This window comes from Streptopelia decaocto, assembly GCF_964273445.1.
Source record: "Streptopelia decaocto genome assembly, chromosome: 5".
Taxonomy (NCBI): Eukaryota; Metazoa; Chordata; class Aves; order Columbiformes; family Columbidae; genus Streptopelia; species Streptopelia decaocto.
In genome coordinates, this window is record NC_138659.1 from 54614319 (window position 1) to 54634956 (window position 20638).

Here is a 20638-nt window from a genome sequence, read left to right on the forward strand (position 1 = left end):
GGAGTTTCTTCATGGCTGAAGAATGGGGAGGTTAAGTCACTGCTATGAGTGAAGGGCAGCATGGGGAGCCTGGAGCTCTGGCTGTGCAGAGCTGGAGGAGCCCAGCAGCCCCAGGAACGAGCCCACAGCCCCACTTGACCCCACCCCAGTGGGGACAAGGTGTTTCCTGTACAGGGGTGCTGACAGCAGTGGATGGATTTTGGTTTACTCTTGGGTAGACATTACAGCACCTCGGTGCACCATGTTCTTCCAGACTGCACCATCCAGAGACCAGTGACTGTGTGGTGGTCTTGGAGAGAGGATTGCTTTGCTTTGTGGGGCAGGGGAGAAGAATTCTTTGGGATTTTTATTTTGCCTTTTTTTGTTTGATTTTAAGGTAATTTCATAGTCATCTTGGCTGTTCAGGAAAACTTAGAGCTCAAAATGCAAAAATAACACACAGTCTAGTGTTTTGAGGGTGACATTTGGATTCATAACTCAGAAAATTCCTATGTCTGAATTTCCTAAAATAGGTCAGATTATTTTCACATTTTCATGGATTACCAGAAACACAGGTTATTTCCCACTGGAACAAGATAACTCACTAAAGCTACATTTTCCAAATTTCTGTTTCACAGTTTACCTCCATTAAAAAAAAAAAAAAAAAAAAAAAAAAGAGTAGTTGTCATTTTCCATTTTTATTGTTATACTTTGTTATACTTGTACATATGTTCACTTTTGGTAGCCATTGGAGGAAAGCATAGCAAGACAATTTTTCTATATAACGAAAATATTAGTTATAGTAGTAAAATAACATCCACTGTACAGGGAGAAAAATATTTTTCACAAGGTTTTTTGGACAGGGGAAAGATGTCAAAGGATAATTTTTGGCATTAAAACACTTCAAAATCTCTGGAAAAGTGCAGTTTCTCTCAGAATTTGTAAGTATTTCAGTTTGGGAGCTTTTCTCCCTCAAAAAGTCTGAAAAATACTTGTACAAAAAATCTTTGTTTGATAGTTTTGGTGAAAAACAAAACATGTTAATGTTTTTGATTTCACTAATGTATCTGGTTTTGTCAGAGAAGCAAAAGTGTGTTAGACATTTTTTGGAGCTGTTCAGTATCTTCCCCACAACACAGCACTCTTCTCTTTGGCTCTGCAGAACATACAGAGAAGGCAGTACTGCCACCCCAGGTTTTCAAAACATCACTTCTTCCCCACTCCCATCATGACGGGAAGTTCAACATGTCACTGTGTGTATTTTTTGAGTTTTCATGTGGTGTAGCCCATTGCAGAGCGTGCGTGAGAGCCTTGCAGTGGAAATTCAGGCTGAAGTGTGTGTGCAGCAATACAGGGCTGATGGCTACAAGGGACTCTGTCCTTTGTTCTGGGTGACAAGGGCTTCTGTCTGTCCATACTAATTTCTTCATCATGATTGTTTTCCCTTTCCCAAACCACCTGTGCTTTTCTCAGCCTGTGATCCCCTTGGACTCCTGCCCTAGACATTCCCTTCTGTTTCTTTATTTGGTTTCTTTCTCTCCTTGCTTTCTCTCTCAGTCCTTGTTAGCTTACATCTCCTCTAGATCAGAAAGACTATTGCCCTGCAGTCCTGCCCGCTGGAAGCAATGGGCTGGTGACCAACCTCCTTCCCCTGTTGCTCTCCTGCTGCAGGAATGGAGCTGCTGGTAGGAGCGTGCCCCCGCTATGGCTTTGCTGCAGAGCTCCCCTGTCCTGGCTGGTGCTTTTCAGGGCATGGCAGGGTTTTCTCAAGAAAAGGATCCAAGGATGGATGACCTGGCAGTGTTAAACAGGATTGTTTTAATAGAACTGGTTGTTAAAATCACAGGCACTTTTTGGAACTGACTAAAGAAAATCAGCCAAGCACAAGCTTTGATGGCTGTTCTCCTGGCAGCCATGCCCTCACTGCTTGGCTTGGCTCTGGAGGCAGCTCCTCCTCTTGGTCTTTATTCAAGATCATATCATGGGCCAAGCACTGAAACCGCTTGTTATTAGTTTGGCAAGTACCTCAGTATAGGGTCACAGCTCACTCAACTTTTGCAGGTCACCCTGGCTGGAGCTTCTGTTGCATCAGGATGGGACAGCAGGGTATAATCACACACTTAGCTCTACCTCATCATTAGCAGACAGGCTACTATTTGTGGGATGGCTTTTTGCTGAGCTCTCTGACAGCATCAGCAGAGATAAAAAAAGGGCTAGCAGCTCTCCTGCAGATTGTTGGGTGTTCTTCCTTGCACTAATGTACAAAGGTGAAGCCTTGATGAGCATTTGTGATACTGCTGAGGTGATGGATCCCTTGGAGCTACGCTTCTATTCTTCACTTCCTCTGTGAGAAATTTGGGGCTTAGAGGACCATCAGTTGTTCTTTTGGCCCAACAAAGGGACTGAGAACTCTGACATGGGGACACTATGCTCACCAGCAACAGGGAGGATGTCAGAGTGGCCGTGTGGCCAGGCAAGCTACTTCTTGCTCAGGATACTCAGGCTGAGTTGAGGGCTTCCTCATCATTCTGTGTTGGTGTCCTTCTGAGCTTGCAGGGGCTGCCATGAAGATTGGAGTTTGGGAAATATTAATATCTGGCTGTCTCAAAGTATCTCATAGAAACCACAGTAGCTGCTGGGGCAGGTTGTCTGTAGTCTCTGCAAAAGGAACTTTCAAGCTTTTCCGCTTGGCCTGATGGACCAAAAGTGGGGGCTGTTACCAACACCAGCAAGTAAGCTTTAAAAGCTTCATTATGTACAGAGAGGAAGGTGAGATGCTTCTTTTGAATGGTCTGCTTACTTGCTGGTTTCAGCAAATCCATTCCATTTTGCATTTCAGCACATACTGTCACAGGAAATTCTCAGCAGCTTGGTTTACCCAAAACCTCAACTGAAAAAAAGGACAACATTTTTTCCTCCAGGCAGAATTGCTCTTTTTTTTACTTTACAGCTTTAGAAGTGATCTCATTTTTGTCACTGGAAATTACCTGCAGGAGAGGTTGGGAATATATACTGGATTTTGCTGTCACCGTCACCCTTGTATACTCATGGGACTTAGGAAAATGCAATGCTTTAGCAGTACTGCCCTGTGGTTTGCACATACAAAGCCCTTTTCTGGGGAAGGGGACTAGAAGCAGGCTGTTCAGAGAGGGGGGGGAAAAATAAAAGCTCTCAGATTTTTGTACCTTCATCATTCCATAAAACTGAAGATAAAAATACTGCTGTCCAGACAAAAATTTCACAGTCTATGAGCAGCTGGTTATATTGGAAATCAGAACTTTTGGGTTCTTTCAAGTTCTCACCATTGAGTTACTGTGTGACTTTGAACATGGCATGGCAGCTGGAATTTTAAACACCAGCCTCTGAAATGAGGAGAACAGGAACATTTGGGTTCTTTATTCTGTGCATCCCCTTCAAAGTGATCACACTGAACCTGATATATTTGTTAAAGCTCAGAAGGTCTGATTACCCTCAAATTTTGAGTGATTTCTTGTAATGCTGGCCATTACATATACCTTAGTTTTCCTGACTGCAAAATAATAATGAGAACTCAATATTTACCTTCCTTACAGCTGTGAGGCTCAGTTAAGTCCTGCCGGGCAATTCATACTCCTCAGATTAGTGGTGGGACACCAAACCTATTGATTATTAATGACCAGTAATTACTTTCTGGCTGCTGTCTACAGGTGGTCAGCAATTTGAATCCAGACAACAGGGATGGCAGCACCCACCTGTCACTCTGTGCTAGCTGCCCATGGACAGTGCTATTTGAAGCTCTTGCTAATTGCTTATTTTCAAGAGCAAGTAATAGCCTTTAATAGGCTCCCCTGCAACTTGCTTGGAGATGTGTTGTAATCACCCAAGTAGTAATTGGCAGAGCTACAGGGGATGCTGGAAACGCAGCACTGAACTCTTTCAAAGATGATAGGTATCAGCAACTGTTGCTGGGTTGTGGAGCTTTTCTCCCTGTTCTTAACCTCTCTGGAGCCAATTAAGCTGTTGAAAAATTAAAGAGATGGTGATAGGGCCTGCCACAGGAGGTGATACCACTTTGTCACTTTCAATGAAAATGTGACACAGGTAGCTCACTGGTTTTTTTTTTATTTTATTTAAAGGACACTAGTAAAAAATCTCCCTGGTGTGGGACCAGTGTCCTAATACATAGTTCCCAGGATATGCTGAGCCACTGCAGCTGAAAATATGTACTCAGTGATTAATGAATCTCCTGTCCTGCAAGACACCAACATACTGGCATTACCCTCACTTGTGCCAGGATCATGTTATTTCTGATGTGCAAGAATTTACAAATGGGCTTTGGGGATTGATGCCACCTGGCTGCCCCTGAGTGGAGTCAGTGGTGTGTCCACATCTTTGGGAACTGGAGGTGCCTTCAGTAACAACAACCACAAGAGGCTTCTCTGAAGGACAGGTACCAATCCCAGGGCTGGTGCCACTTAGCACACAACAGGATGAAGAAGAGTTAACTCTGTGGTTAAAACACTCGCCTCTGACTTCAGAAACCTTGGCTGCAGCTGAAATATTTTACTTCTGTTGTACTGTCATTCCCCACCAATAAATGAGATGAACAGTAAATTGTAGGAGGCTGAAACTGTGTTCTTAACAGCACACACAGATCACTTCATAGGTGGACTATGTTAGGTAGATAGGGATGGTTCTGCTACTCTTTAAGCATGTTTATCACTTCGATATTTCTTTGATTTTTATGGTAAAGGAACAGGTTCATCAGGTCTCTCTCTTTTTTTGGTGGGAGAGGAGTGTGACTTTGGGATAAGAACTGTTGATTTAGTCTTTTGTTAACTGCAACTGTGTACCTTGGGGACATAGGCTCTTGCATGTTGTTATCAGAGTTTTCCTGGCAGAACTTCATTAATGCTCCACAATTGTACTTAAGAGTACAGTGTGACTAAGTTACACAGGCCTGGCTTGGAGTCAGGTGATTTCCTTGGGGCTCAGGAAGAAGCTCACAACTGAAGATACATTTTTTTTAAAAGACAAGTGTACAAATTTACATGCAGTTGCTTACTAGGACTGCATATACAGATCCACTATTTGTACATGCAAGTGTACAGATATGCTGTGGCCAATATGTTTGTTTCTTGGCAGTGCCCTGGATCAATGCTGAACCCCATGGAACCTTGTTTCAGCTGGATTGCTGCAAGCTGTATAATCCTCATTGTCTTCTGAGTTAGGTAACAGTCCAGAATTTAACCTATCTGGCCCTTCTCAGCTCTGTGCTTACATACTTCTATTAACTATGTAGGAATTAGTTCTCCCCATATGCAGAATGAGTAATGCTGTGGTCTTCTCCTGCAGGTGATTGAGCTCTAGAAATAAAAGAGTAAGATAATGTATTAATGATAGTATTTATACTGAAGTTATTGTACAGACTGATAACTAAAGATGAAAAGGTATTGTATCATTGCTCCCTACAGAGCAGCTGTAGTTCTGGGTGCCTCTGTTCTTGTATAAGCTACTGTGGTTCATGTTGTGGTACCAGAATAAAACTCAAATTGCTGTGTCTGCTATTGTACAAGTAACACAAAGATACTACCCAACCTGAAGAGCTAATGAGCTATGTCTGTTAAATCTTGTTCAAAACAAGATTAAGATCATACATGCATTTTGTATGCTAGTTTAGTCTCAAGAGCTGTTCCTGGAACAAGAGGACTGTAAACACTTTGCGCTCTTTGCACCAACAGTGGTGATTTCTGCAGCATTTTAAGATCTTTCTGCCCCTCTCCCCGCCCCCCCCCTTTTCTTTCTTTTTTTTTTTTTTTTTTTTATTTTTTTTTTTTTTTTTTTGGCAGGTGGATATATCCCTTCTTTTTGGGTTTCTTCTAAGGAACATAGTCACCCAAGTAAACACCTCAGTCTTCACTGGCTGATAACTCTAAGGAGTGAGATATACAGAAACTTTAAAGGAAAGCCTACCCCAATAGCAGTGTCCCTTCTTGCAGTGCTAAAGGCTAGGCATGCTGAGTAGAGCAGAGCTTTGACAAATGAAAGGAGGTGTACATGTTTTTTTTCTACTGCTGGGGGACAGGCCACTGTCTCTGGTGAGCTGAGACCAGGGTGTAAAACAGAGTTTGCATGATAGAGGTGGCAATGGGACGTTCGTGGAAAAGATCAACTTCAAAATGCAGAACTGGTACTTGATAGACTGGTCAAGCTGCACAGGGGAAATATCACTGAATGGTTGGGGTTGGAAGGGACCTCTGGAAATCAGCTAGCCCAACCAACCTGCTAAAGCAGGTTCATCTACAGTATATTGCATGGGAATGTGTTCAGTTGGTCTTGAATGTCTCCAGAGAAGGAGACTCCACAACCTCTCTGGGCAGCCTGTTCCAGTGCTCTGTCACCCTCTTCTCCTCATGTTCAGATGGAACATCCTGTGCTTCAGTCTGTGCCTGTTACCCCTCATCCTATCATCAGGCAACACTGAAAGGAGTCTGGTCCCATCCTCTTGACACCCACCATTGAGATATTTATAAACATTGATAAGATCCCCTCCCAGACTTCTCTAGGCTGAACAGACCCAGCTCTCTCAGTCTCTCTTCATAAGAAAGGTGCTCCTGGCTCCTAATCATCTTTGCAGCCTGCTGCTGGACTCCCTTCAATAATTACTTGTCCTTCTGAAACTGGGGAGCCCAGAACTGGACACAGTACTCCAGATGTGGCCTCCCAGGGCAGAGTAGAGGGGAAGGATAACCTCCCTTGACCTGTTGGGCACACTTTTGTTAATGCACCCCACAAGGGTACACTGACTCATGGTCAACCTGTTATCTATCAGAACTTCCAAGTCCTCTGCAATGCTGTTTTCTATCTGGTCCACCCCTAACCTGTACTGGCCCCTGTGGTTATTCCTGCCCAGGTGCAGGACCCTACACTTGCCCTTGTTGAACTTAATGAGGTTCTTCTCTGCCCAGTCCTCCAGCCTGTCCAGGTATGGTAGGGATATATTTGCATAGGGTGTTAGGTCTCTATGGCGCACTTGAGTTCCATGTCAGGACTTAGGTACTTGAGTTGTTCCCCTGGTGTGTTCATTCATAGAAATAACAAGGTGGTTGTGTCCCAAGCACCTATTCCACCCAACTTAACATAAGAACTTTTGGGAGAGGAGAGGTATTCTGTGCTTTATAAATGTGTCATCACTGATAATGAACTGTATGAATTTCATCCCAGGAGAAGAAAATCCTTGTGAGATGAGGACAGAGGAACCTGAGAATTGTGGGTTTACCATCTACTGGCTCTAGGTATCAGCAGAGCCATTTCAGGGCCAGTTACCCAGAGAGGAGTTGGGGATTCTTGTATCTGTTTCCAGACTCTGACCAAAGAGGCAGCTTGTCTGTGTAGTGGGCCAACATTTCACATTTTTGGCCTAAGGCAAGGAAAAATAACTTTTCACCAGAAATTTCTCTAAGAGTCTCCAGGGTTATCATATACCCTAGGTGGGTAAAGAGCATTGTGCTCTTCCTATGTGCACACCATAATCCCAGCTTGCTCCTGAATAGACAATCAAACATTTCACCTTGGGAAACACAATGACACTTAATTACGGTTTGGGCAAGACCAGTTATGGTCCTTGGTGGCCTAATTTGCTTCTCCCAGCAAGCCATCAATACCTCAAGGTCAAGCATGTCGCACCCAGCAAATGTTTGTTTGCTCTTGTTGCCATGCTCCGAAGCCACCCCTGTCCTAGCTGAAGGACAAACACAATCTTTTCCCTGAAAATACCAAAGGAAAGAGAAACATCTTTTGCAAACCAACCACTGATTTGTTTTGGTTTTTTGTTTTTTTCTTGAACCACATTCTAGTCTGTTCAGCATTCAAGTGTGGAAATGTGTGGTACTGTGGTTAAAACAAGGGATGTGAGTCACGAATCCTGAACTTGTAAATACTACTTTTTTTTTTCTTTTTTTTTTTTTTTCCTCCAAAGTTGCTGCATAACTTTGGGCAGATGACAAGACATGACGGTGGCTCTCTTCACTTCCTCCACTCTGGGAGCCTCATCTACAGAAGTTGTCAGAAAAGATTAAGGCAGTAAATCATGTGTTGTGAGTGCAGGTTTAGGTTAAGATATTTCTATCAGGTTTGGGTGGGATTTGGTCTGGCATGACTGTACTTTGAGATCGGTACTGAATATAAAGCATGCCTGATAGACCTTAACTTTGCTTATGCCTAGTGTTATCCTTTTCTGTTCCCTTTGCCAGTTCAGCTTTTTTAGGGCTCAGAATCAACAGGCTCTGTTATGTGCCTTACTTCAGCCACAACCTCAGCAAGGTCCAAGACATGTGATGTTTTGTGCATTTCTGCAACATATCTTGTGACTCTAGCCATTCTTTCAGAAGGTGTCTGTAGCCCATTGCTGTGTTTTCCTGCTAAGGCAGGGCTGGAAACAACATGCAGCTCCCTGATGAATGGACCATGATACAAATTATTTGAATAGCCGTGTCTTTGCTACTGAGTTGGGTTATCTGTGTCACTTGTGTGCCTAAGGTGGAAAAGCGGTATCAGGCATGTGAGAGCTGGGTGGTGGGGATGCACTCAGCACAAAGGTTATTTTGCTGAAGGGTCCTGATCCTAGCTTAAAAGGACAGTTTCCCTGGGTGGGCTATTCTTCCCTCAGATTCTTCTTCTTTGGTTGGTTTCTCCAGGGGTTAACTGGAAGTAGCCAACTTCTCTTCAGTGTATTGCTGCATTGATCTTCAAACTGACTGAATAGACTGCTCTCAGAGGACCCAGCCTTGGTTTCAGAGAGTGCCATGTACAGTTGGGACTGTGAACTGGAGAGCAGTGTCTGCAGATGTGCATGTCTTGGGAACCTATCAGTACTTGATTGTAGTCAGCTCTCAGTATTTTGATTAAAGAAGTTACAGTAGCCTGGGATACTGCAGCTATTACTCTTACTGCAAAACAGTTCCTATCTGTATCTTAATTTCCTAATAGATCTGGACACCATTTTCTAGATTTCTCTCTTTGTTTTGGCTAAAAACTGCTTCTTTAGATGGTCTGTAAATATTTTTGCACATTAGTGGAATTAATTGAAGTGGAAAAAATAGCCTTGAAAAATCTCAATATTTTCAATTTTTGTTTTGAAACAACTTTTTTGTCCAAAATTCAAAGAAAATATATTTTTAATTGAAAAACCTATGTGTTTCAAGTCCAAGTGAAACATACTTTGACATATTGGTTCTACCTGAAAAATGAAGACTTTTGGTTGTTGTTGACTTTTCCCTTGGCCAGCAAGTGAACCGAAAGATGACTTATATTGCCGCTGTTTTGTGTTGTGCGTGCCATGGGCTTGTTTGTGAGGTTGCCCTGGCAACCCACCTCCCTCAGCCCCTGGGAGATCCCCTGGAAGGGGTTATCAAACACTTGGTGTGGAAAGAATAGCTCCTGTGCCCTCTCCTCTTTTCCCTACCTCATAAATCCTACTTTCTCAGCTATTTGGCTCCCAAAGCCACGGTGTCTGAGAGCATACAAAGAAAGACTGGTTCCCTCTCACCTCTCTGAGAGGGGCTCAGGCATCTCCACTCTCACCTGGGCTTTCTGGGCAGCAATGTAAGCCATGCTTTGGCTAAGCCAGGAGGTTTTACTCCGAGTATGTCAGCAGCCCAAGGTATTGTTTAGCTGTGTCTCACTGTCACAGTGGGCTCTATTCTTGGCCTACATGCAGGAGGGTCATTTGTGACTCAGGTATCAGGGTTTCTGAAGCAGAGACTAACTTTATGTGCTGTGTCTCTCTGCTGCTGCACCAGTAGGCCAATGACTGGGACTTGTGGGTGGTTTAGTCGGGTTGCTAGAAAATAAGAGAAAAGGCACAGAAGTTGCTTATAAAGTGTCTTTGTGGACTGTGTGAAGGATCTGCATGTGCCTCAGCTGCTTTAAATATCAGGTCAGGACATGTGTCCTGTTTAAAATAGTGTTACTTCCTACATTTTAAAGCTCAGCCTAATTCCTTCTGTAGCGTGAAGCACATTGAGCAAGCCCAGGAGGTTACACCTTTTGGCAGCATAGCCTTGCTCACACTGTGCTGTAAACAGAGTTTTCTGCTGCTGACTGGATCATCCTTATGCATTTGCATTCATAATTTTGTAATTTTCAACCTGACTTTGTGGTGAACCATAGTAGGATCCTCAGTGTTACAACGTGAGTGATTCATAATCCACAGTGTTGGGGTTTTGTTCCTCTTCAATACTCCACCACAGACGGAGGGAGCAGAAGTGATACAAGCTTGCTCATAAAAAGGTGAAACAATAAAGGAAGGGCTGAACTGATTTTTGCTTTTTAAAGCAGCACTAAAGAAAATAATAGTTATATTCTTATTGTTGGATGTTGCCACTTTACTGGACATTAAAGTCCTCCTTTCTTTAGTCATCCCAATTTTCTCTTTATCTCATCATACTTTTGGATTACCATCATTTTAAGCATCTGTGCTGAGTTGCCAAATAGATTCCAAGGGAATTGTCACTGACAAGAGAGGACTTATTAAACTGGAATATAGTTAAAGAGTCAGATTCTCATGTAAACAAATATTTTATGTTGATGATATTCAATGTTTTGATTTGAGACCTAATAACCAAAAATAGCTTCATATAAAAATTAATTACAAGTTAATCAATTAATTGTTAATGATTAATGCAATAACCACAGTATAATTAACATGGTGATTAAAATTTAATTGTTAAATAATATCCTTAGAAATTAATTAGAAATTACATATTTATTGACCTCAAAGCATGATCGGCCACCAATATGCTGATATGGAAACCTCTGACATTTCCAACGCTTTATTTTTAAACAAGAAAACAAAATCTCAGTCCCAAATGTAAGAGTAGGAGTTAATAAAAGTTACTTGAATGTGCCTGAAAACCAAGCAGGCTTCGGTTTTAAGTGACAAACTGTTTCAGTGGCTCACTAATTTCTAGCCTGTATGCTGCAGGGTAATCAGTGCAATTCCCAGGAAATCTGTGAAGGTTTTAATGAGCCGTGACATGTTCAGCGCACAGTCAGCATGAAGCAGTGCAGTGTGAGGAAGCTTTTGGCAAAGGCTGATGCACATAGATCCTGGCTCCTGAGGAGCCAGTTGCTAATCCTGACACTTGCCCAGGGAACTCAAATAGTGGGAACTCTGTACCACCTCGGTTCAACTCTTTTTCTTTAAAATTATGGCATCCATAATCTACCTCATTCTTAAATACATTTGCTAAGTAAGTTTTCCATACTGTTGCTGTTTTAGGATACTCAGTGTAGATGTTTCTGCTAGAACACTTTTGTTCTTTATGGGAGGGATTAGCCTGTCCCTTGATTTTTTTCCAAGATTCAACTTTTGCAAAAGTCACTGGTCTTAAAGGTATATATCCCATTGATTTCTGGGTATGTGGATCAAAACCTTGACTTAGCTAAGGTGATTCTCACCTTTTGTAAATACTCACTCTTGTGGTTTTGCAGGCAGCATAAAAACTTTTGAGGTTTTAGAGCTCCACTTTTACATTAAACATCTATTGATAGTTCAGGAAGCGAAGCTAAATGTTGATGAACTATGTCCATAGCCAATTGGCAGTCATTCCAGTAGCATCTGTAAACAAAATAGGAGATAAAGGTGACTACTTATTTGAAGAAAATTATGTTCATTTTAGATTTCAGCAGACAAAACTATAGTATTTTTGACTGGGAGCTACTTTATTTTTAGTTTGGTGGATCAGGGTTTTGGATTGCTATGCTCAAACTTTGAAGGAATTATTTTATTTTAATCCACTCTAAAATGTAAAGGCAGGTATCATATGCTTACAAAGTCAAAGACCAAGAAATTTCAGTAAACTTTTAAGTCCTCAGTCAGATATCCCCCTCTGCTAGTCAGAATTACAGCACTGAGACTCCATAAACAAAACAAAAAGTGAATGAAAACTCAAGCAAAAATTGTAACAGGAAGGATATATTTTATTAGGTCAACTAATGGAGCTAAAAATAAGAAACAGACATACTTCTGTGTACCCAAACACTGGCATGCACAGAGATGAAACTGGATTTGACTTCTGTTAAATAAACCCCAAGGCACATATTAAAATGAACAGAGAAAAGGGGTCGCTACTGGCAGATGGGGCGGATTTTTTAAATTCTTTTTGCCAAAGTGGTCTTAATATCATGGATGAAGAGACTAGTTCATGGCACTCTTTGGATTGTCTGGATCCTTTTAATAGTTCTTTCTTTCCATTGAAAACTTGCTGAGTAGTAGCTAAAGATTTGAGGGCAATAAGCGCTGGGGAATTATGTACTGAGCACTATGCTGAAAGTAGCCTAGAAACAAGATGTGGTGGCTTTCAAGAGGTTCCTCCCTTCCTTCCCCCCCTTAAACCACATACAAAAACACATCCTAGGTGGTCGAGGAGGCATTGCCTAGAAGTACAAAGTGCCTGAATTGCACATGTGATTGTTACACTGGGATAAAAGCTGTAGTTGGGACAAGGGCAGGTCCCACTGCCTCAGTATTTGTACTTTTTGAAAAACCAATTTGGCAAGCAGCGTAACAAGAGCCTGACAAGTGGATGGACATATGGGGAGGCAAAATAATTGTGCATTAGGAAGACTGTGCAGATGTGAGCTGAAGTAAGGGCGTAACTCCATATGGTGCATTGCTGACCTTCACTTGGTGCCTGAATAATAGTACACGGTGTGGGTCACACCATCTGAGCGATGCTGTACTGGGAGCAGGGCTGAAACCAGACAGAACTGGATTTATGCAGATCGTCTGCTTCCTAGAAGACAATAAAGCAGCTACCGACAGCTGTTGTGCCTGAGATTACCACGGTATTACTGCACCTTGCAGTTCTGACACCTTCCCTAAAACACTTCATATATACCATGCTTCAGGGGAAAAAAATACTGTTACCACTGCTGAAGTGATCATGACTCTTAATCCCTGCTAATCCCCTGTGCAGGGAGACCATAGATGAGTGTGCAGGATATCCGATTTCTGTCCATGTTCTCCATGGTTTGAAAGCTTTTATATGCCTTTGGAGAGGAAATTGCTCAATCCTTTCAAAAACAGAATATTAAAAATCATGTGGTTAGCATGTTTATTGGAGAAACATCATGGATTTTCTATAAACTACCGCCAGAGGGATATGCACGTTAGGTAGAATATCTGTAGCACTCTGTTATTAGGGAAGACTGATAAATTGCAGGCTTTATTCTTCAACCTAGAAATCTTTTGATGAAATACACTTGATAGGTCCAAACTATGACTTATGATTTATTATCATTTGTTCCTCCCTTCCCCTTTTGGCTGTTAATCCTAACAGCAGCTAAGAGTTCAGCCTCATTTTATCAATGGCTGCTTGAAGTGCTTGGGAGAATTTGCTCTAGTATTCACCAGAAGTCTTTGATATATGAGATTGTAGGCTAACACTGATAAGCTTTTGTGAGGAAGTGTCACAATACATACATCGATCATCCAAGCCTCTATCTGTCAGACTCTCCCAACCCAACCGTATTTTTCATGACACAATGCGGCGCATGGCCTTTAAATTACCCATCTGTCTGACAAATCAGTGAGTGTGGCAGAAACTGGCAGCAGTTTGACGTCGCCTATCACTTTAACTGAAGTGAAAGTAATGCAAACAGATTTATGGGATCCCCTTTGATTATAGACTATGAACGTATTTGGAATTGATGTTTGGGAGAGAGGCAGAACAGAGAAGCAGGAAGGGCTTGTAGGCTGTCCTGGTTTTGTTAAAAACAAGTTTCTCTTTTAGTGCATTTGCCTGTCCGCTAAAGCTTTCGTATTAGCTGCATTTTCCTCGAAAACCAGATACATGTTTTGGTAAACATAGCAATGGAATGCGAGGTTATTGGTAAGGATGCATGCACATCTTGCGAGAGGGGCAACAAGAAACAGGTGACCAAGAAACTGTCCAATGGAGTATAACATCCCATTCACGTGAATACTTCATATAAAAGTGGGAGATCACAAGGATCTCATCCCTTTTCCTTATGGCCGACATTAGGAGAGGACCTTGCTAGTCGTCCCTGCAAACTGAGGCCTAGTGACAGACTGAATCCAGTTCCGGTTGGTGCAGAGTTCAGTCCAGGACTTCGGGTGCTGGCCCTTCCATCTGCCAGAGCAGTTGCCACGATTTTCAAGATTGGTTTTGTATATTTTGTATTATTTTTGTCTATTTTATCAGTAGCATTAGTAAAACATTTTTAATTTTTCCAGCTCTCTTCTCTCTGTCCTTCTTTCCCTCCCGATTGCCTGTCCTTAGTGGGAAAGGGGGAGAGGGAGGGGCTGAAGGGGGAGGAGGGGAGGGGGGGCTAACAATACATCTGCCATGGTTTTATGGTCACTCTGCAATCAAAACCTCGACATAGGCAAAAGCACTAGTGTTGGGTTTGCAGGTTTGCATTTACTATGAGGGAGATTGTTCTGCTCTTAATTTTTCTCTCTCCATATATTGCATCTCAACTGAATACCTCTGACTTTTTTCCTCTATTTTTTTTTTTGTCCTGAGTGATTATTTAGTTGTTCTAAATTCATAACTTTATAAATATCAACATTGAGTGTTCTTAAATGTATTTGCAGTACAGCTATCAAATACATCTGTGGTATTCACTGCATAGTAGTAAATATTGCTGAATTTCCAAGTGTGCTCTGAATACAATACAGCATAGCAGAATACAAAACGTTGTTGTAAGCTGACAAGGATAGCTGCTCACTGCAATGATGGTGAGGAGTTGTGTTCTCTGATGGAGCAGAGCAGAGCACTGACTTGAGGTTTTTTGAGACAGTGTATTTTTTGTTGCAGAAGTAACCAAGACCTTGGCTTTTGCCCTTTGATACCTATATGAAGAGACTCTGGCCCTAGAATAGTGTTGCCTTGAACATGGTTCATAACCAAAGTCTACTGTAAAAGCCTGCTTTTTTTAGAAAGGCAATTTTATCCTACTTGTTGAGTCTGTTGTTTAACTGTAGTAGTGAATTTTTGATGGCGAAAACTGGAACTGAGACCTACTGTCTCATGTACAGGCAACAACACGCCCATTCAAACAACTCTTGGCTGCAGCTGAGCTCTTGAAGCCCTGAGCCATCCAGCCCAAGTAGGTGGTAGGGTGGTACTCTTTGGGTGTTAGTATATTCATTGAATCATTTTCTGAGCTCTCTGGAGCTTACACAAGCTTCTCTTGATACTCTGCCTGGCTTTCTTCAGAAAAGCCATAGACTTAAGTTATTCCCTTCTTTTTAAAGGAATAGTTTTCACGAACGAAGGTGCAGTCATTGGAAGTCACTTAACAAAACGAATAGTTGTGGTTCAGCTGTGATGGTTTTTACCTGAATTCCAGGGGAAATTGTGATCTGTGGGGTTTCCACAGAAACTCAGCCCATTCCCTAAACACCTTCAGAGTTTTCTCATGCGGGGCAGCACTGAGCTAGCAGTGATCTGTCACTAGTACGGTTCTTGTATTGCCTGGTTATCACAGCCATTGGTATCTGCAGGGATTATGATCCACAGCTCCTTAACTCTGAGAAATGCTTTTCTAAATCTGGAGTCCTTCTCCTGAATTTTGCTTGGGGCTTGTTGGCATAACCTTGAGCTGAGTTTGGTTTGATGATTCCACTGTTCACCCTAATTCTCTGGCCAGGCATCATGACCTTTTTGTACTTTCAAAACAATGGAGTGCTGCCTGGGCCCTCTGCTTACAGTCCCTTACACAAACCAGTAATGAGTCAAAACACCTGCTTCATAAGAATAATAATTTTTTCTTTACTTCTAGGGAAGATGCATAAACTTCACTCGGGTGAAATCAGATGGGACCTCTGCCCCTTACAGCCCACCACCAAAGCTGCCACGGCATGACAATGTTCCTCTCAACAATGCTTCACGGAATCCTCCTCCTCCTGTGTCTCTGCAGCCCCCTTCCAGGCAGCCACCTCCCGGACCACCCCCATCTCGAGCCCCTCCTGGACCTCCTCCTTCACGCCCACCCCCGCAACCCATGGCTTAGGGTGCAGCAAAACCCTGATCGACAAAACATGTCTCTTTGCTAAACACGGCATATTTATTGAGTATTGGTTTACAGTTAAAAATATCAAAATTTGTTGCTGGTCAGCAAAAAAAGAAGAAAGAAAAAAAAAAACTTGCCAAGTGTCAGTTTTAGTGTATGAATATATTTATAGCAGACGTGCTGAGTAAACATTCAATGGATAGATTCAGAGCTACGGGGTATAGAAACAAACAAAAATTATCATCTAGATACAGTAGCAGCTTTTGTATGTATACATTTGAAATTTACATATGACATTTGTCTGACTTGGTATGTCAGATCATTCACTAATAGCCTTAGCTGGTACATGTGCATCAGTTGTTTTGATACCTGCCACCTGCAAGTGGGATAAACATTGTTCATTGAGGAATTTGCTTTCTTTTTCCCATCAGTACTGCATCCAGATGTGAATATGGAACAGTAATCGCAAAGATTTCTGCCTTTGGTTCTGCAGGTGGAATTTCCATAAAACTTAATAAGAAGGCTGTAACAATAATGAGGTAAAATGAGACTATGTGCCAGTAACCCAGCAACAGTAATCTAACATAGAAGTATCTTTTTCTCCTGAGAAAATCAGTTTTGAGCCTGCTGTCTCTGGATATCTTTAGACTTGGTTGCATAGGATAGCCACTGAAGGCTAGATACTAGTTCTAGAAATCCAAACCTTGAACGAGACCTGGGTTCAATTTGTCCAAAATTCAGAGAAATTTTGGGAAAAATGTTTTGGCTAGGTGTTTAGTTTTCATTTTCAGAAAACATGGTCCAAAGTGGAGTAAGTATACATGAAATTTGAGCATGAATGCTGTAATATACAAACAGAATGTGTAATTTGTATCAGCAGCATTGAGGGACTGATTCCATTGCTATTTAATTAGGTAAATTTCCTTTTGAACTTACTGCCAAGCAGAACTAGATCCTCTTGTGATTCAAACATGAATTTCTCTATGAGTAGCTCTTTCTTTAGGCAGCCCAGGTCCCACTAATATGTAACCTTGCAGTCTGCCTGTGGTTGAGAGGCACAGTGTGATCTGTCAGTATTAGCTTTTATTCCTGTTTTCTATAATGTTTGGCTAGAGGATTTCCCAAGCATTGTGACTGATTGCCCATAACCTCAATTCTGTGTGTCATCAGAAAGTGATGCGAGCACCCACACAGAGGTGGGAATTTGTGACGCGGGAATGTGGGGCAGCCCATGAATAGTGTTCACTAAGCAATACCTGTTTGGGCTGTGACCAGATAATTCCCTAGTGAATCAGAATAACACCTGAGCTTGCTTTTTCTACACTACTACCTATCATATTGTATTATAGAGGGTGGCTGCAAATCACTATGAAGGTTCCCTTTGGCACTGGCTGTGTTGAAAGGGTAGTTGTAGAAATAATGTTTATGTTGCATTATGACTCAGCATATACCTGTCTCTCCATCTGTGTGTAGGTGTGGGTGTGTGGCACATCACAGTAGTTATTGGCACATAAGTCCAAGATAAAACATTAGCTGTAACGTGCAGTTACTCCAGATTTAAGGCGTCTTCATGCAGTTGTTACAGCCATATAAAATTGCACTGGTGCAATAGAAAGCAGGCTTACTATTTCCAGTGGAAGTCCCACTTGCAGAACACTGTACCAAGTTCTCATCAGTCTATGCTGATCACTGTGACATGCCGTGTGTATGCAGCTGAGGCTGTCAAAGATAAACTCAGAAGAACCACAGAGCCTCCTTCTCCTCTTGCACTGCTCTGCTCTCTTGAGTTATGCTATTACCTCATGCATGTTGGTGCAGGTAGTGGAATCATACTCGTGGGTGCCAGCTGGCCTTGGAGCTGTTCCTAATTTAGGCCAGAGCCAGCAAAGCATTTCTGCATGCATTAAAATGCCCTGCAGGTCAAGAGGAGCATCCTTATGCCCAACTACTTTGCTGACCTGTGACTTCATTGTGATCAGATAGAAGAATTGGGATGCACTCAACCCTATCCTCATTCCTTTTAGTCACTTGAATAGGGTCTGCATAATTTGGTCCATAAGAATGGATTTCTGTTTGGAGGAGAGAGAAGCGTGTGCATGTGTCTGCGTTTGTGTGTGGGAACTGCGTAAGTTTTTGTTTAGTTTCTCTTCCTTTACAAAAATTGCTGGGAGAGTAGCATTCCTATGAATGGAAAGGCCTTTTGCAGCCAGTGTGATGCTCAGTCTTCACTTACTTATCTCTGTTCCTTTCAGTTGAAAGGTGAAACTGAAATATGCCAAATTTTCCACTGTGTTTCTGGTGAAGCACCACTTTTGACACCAGTGAAAGTAACTGGATGACTGCAGTGAGTGGGCAGGGACCTGGATGTGAGGGAAGATGCTTTACAAGTAGAGATCATTGGCTGATATTATTTTGGTTGTATGGAAGCCTATGTGAAATAAATCTGCTAGGTCTAAGACCAGTCGTAATGGGTATATACAGGTGAACCTAACAGTCTCTTGTGTTGGTTGTCTAAGAATAATTAGCCAACAAATGCTAACCAGGAACTGAAATGGCAGAGGGTAATAAAACCAATTCTTCTGCCAGGACAAACGTGGCATTTGAGGTTTAACTGCTTGTGGAAGTGGGGCAGACCACTGCTCTGTAGATGCCAAGTCTTTTATCAGTAGGCATTGATGAGATTGAAATAATGGTGGAACTCACAAGTGATATAACAATAAAAAAAAAACTTGCTTACAGAATAAGTATCTGCAAATAAGGTTGAATTGATGGGTCAATAGTAAACTTTAGCTAATGAAAAAGCTTGGGATACAGATTTTGTATTATCTTGAACCTGTACAGTTCTTCAGAGGGATCATTAAGAGTTGTTGCAGATTTGCATTGATGATAATGTTGGTAGAATTCAACCCACTTTTGAGAATGGAGGTGTTGCCTTAGGAAGGGCTTCTCACAATCACACATGCAACATGCCTGTTGTTGCCTTTTTTACTGGAATAGCCAGTCTTGAGGAGATAACGGATACTAACAACTTCTGCATAACTTCTAAGTGTAGCAAGGATAAGAGTGGTTTGGGCTTCCAGGTGACCAGATCTGTGTATGTTAAAGCAAGAAGCACCATAAATTTGAAAATTAGATTCAGCATAAATGGAATTCCCAACATTTTCACTACATAAAATTAAACATTTGGTATGTAACTCAAGTTTTGGCTGCAGCTTCTGTAATGGGAGCACTGCAGGTTTAGTTTTCCAGTAAAACAGGGAGAAAGTGAACCTGAAGTGAATTGCTTTCGCAAAGATGGGGCAGTGAATATGCTGCACTGGCTACAAAAGGGCCCTTTGACTGTGTAGAAATGTACCCGTTTGCAGTGATCTCTGGCACTTTAACAATGCAGGAGAAACTGGTTGATGTTCTGTTGAGCTTGATCCTTACCTGGTGTAAATCAACATAGGCCAACTGAAATCAAGGCAGTAATATTGGTGTCTATCAGCTGAGAGCTGGCTCAAAATAAAAGAAGGGACTAAATCCCTCTAAGTGGCTTGATATTTCAATGTTTGTTTTAGTATGTTTGTATGTCTGTTGTGATAACAGTAGTTACACTGCTAAGAAATGCTCTCATGTGGGATGATTCCCCTATATTTTCCAGCATATAGTATTATTTGAAACTTGCAAAAAGTGAGTGTCTATTGTCTCCTCAAATTCAAGAGAAAATCATGGATTCAGGGCAACTTTCGCTCACACTTAGCACAAATGTGAAGTGACACAAGGTGTAAAGCAGTGGGGAGGGGAACCCCATGTGTTTAAAGCTGATACAGAACCACATTGACCAAAGCATATTTATGGCCATCTTTCAACCTCAGGGCATTTATTGCCATCTGTGGGAGTAGCCTGCAGAGCAGACGGTCCTAAATGTAAAAAGGAAAAAAAAAAAAAAAAAAGAAAGGAAAAGAGTCAGCTCCTCATTTGAATGAGCAAACGTAACAATGAATGACATTATTTCATGAACTGTACCAGTTCAAATGCATGTGCACCTGGTGCTCCTAATGCTTTTTACTTCTGTTGGTCTTTAGACAACATGATCAGTAATATACTTTCTCTCTTTAATGGTTTGCTAGTTTTATTGTTGTTATTTTGTTTTGTTTGGGGTTTTGTTTGTAGAAAAAAAATAAAATAAAATAAAACAACACATTTCACTGAGAAAACAACCCTACTTCTGTAAATATAGAGTTTAACTTGGAGGAGACAGCACATTTCTGGATGTTACTGCTGGACAGTTATTTATTAAAAGGGGTTTAAGGTGAATAAATACAGGTGGTTCAGGATACATGCATGCAAGTGTGATAATGCAGTATAGCATTTTCAGTTCTCTGTAGTTTTGGGGAAATTTAAGTTCATCCTAGTTTGTTCAGAAGTTTGTTACTGTTCTGATACTTTTGAATAATGCAATAGGGATTCCTAACATATAACAGTGCTTAAACAGATGTGTAGGTTATGATAGATTTTTCATTTGGGGGTCGGGGAGAGTAGTGAAGAAGAAACGTTTTAGTTTTTAAGGGAAAAAATGTACCGTACTGAACTTTTTTTAGAAAAAGAATTGTTGTTTCAGAAACAGTGGGGATATGGGCTAATAGACAGCCAG

General features: G+C 41.6%; 1 protein-coding gene across 2 annotated transcripts in view; it reads left to right on the top strand.

Annotated features, from left to right (window-relative positions):
* Positions 1-19941, top strand: part of ANTXRL (ANTXR like) — a 63317-nt gene extending 43376 nt beyond the window's left edge. For both annotated transcript variants that reach the window (XM_082052967.1, XM_082052966.1), the window contains one exon: positions 15772-19941. In XM_082052967.1, the coding sequence (XP_081909093.1) occupies positions 15772-16002 (231 nt within the window). In that variant the 3' untranslated portion in view covers positions 16003-19941. The remainder of the gene's footprint in view (positions 1-15771) is intronic.
* The last annotated feature ends 697 nt before the right edge of the window (positions 19942-20638 follow it).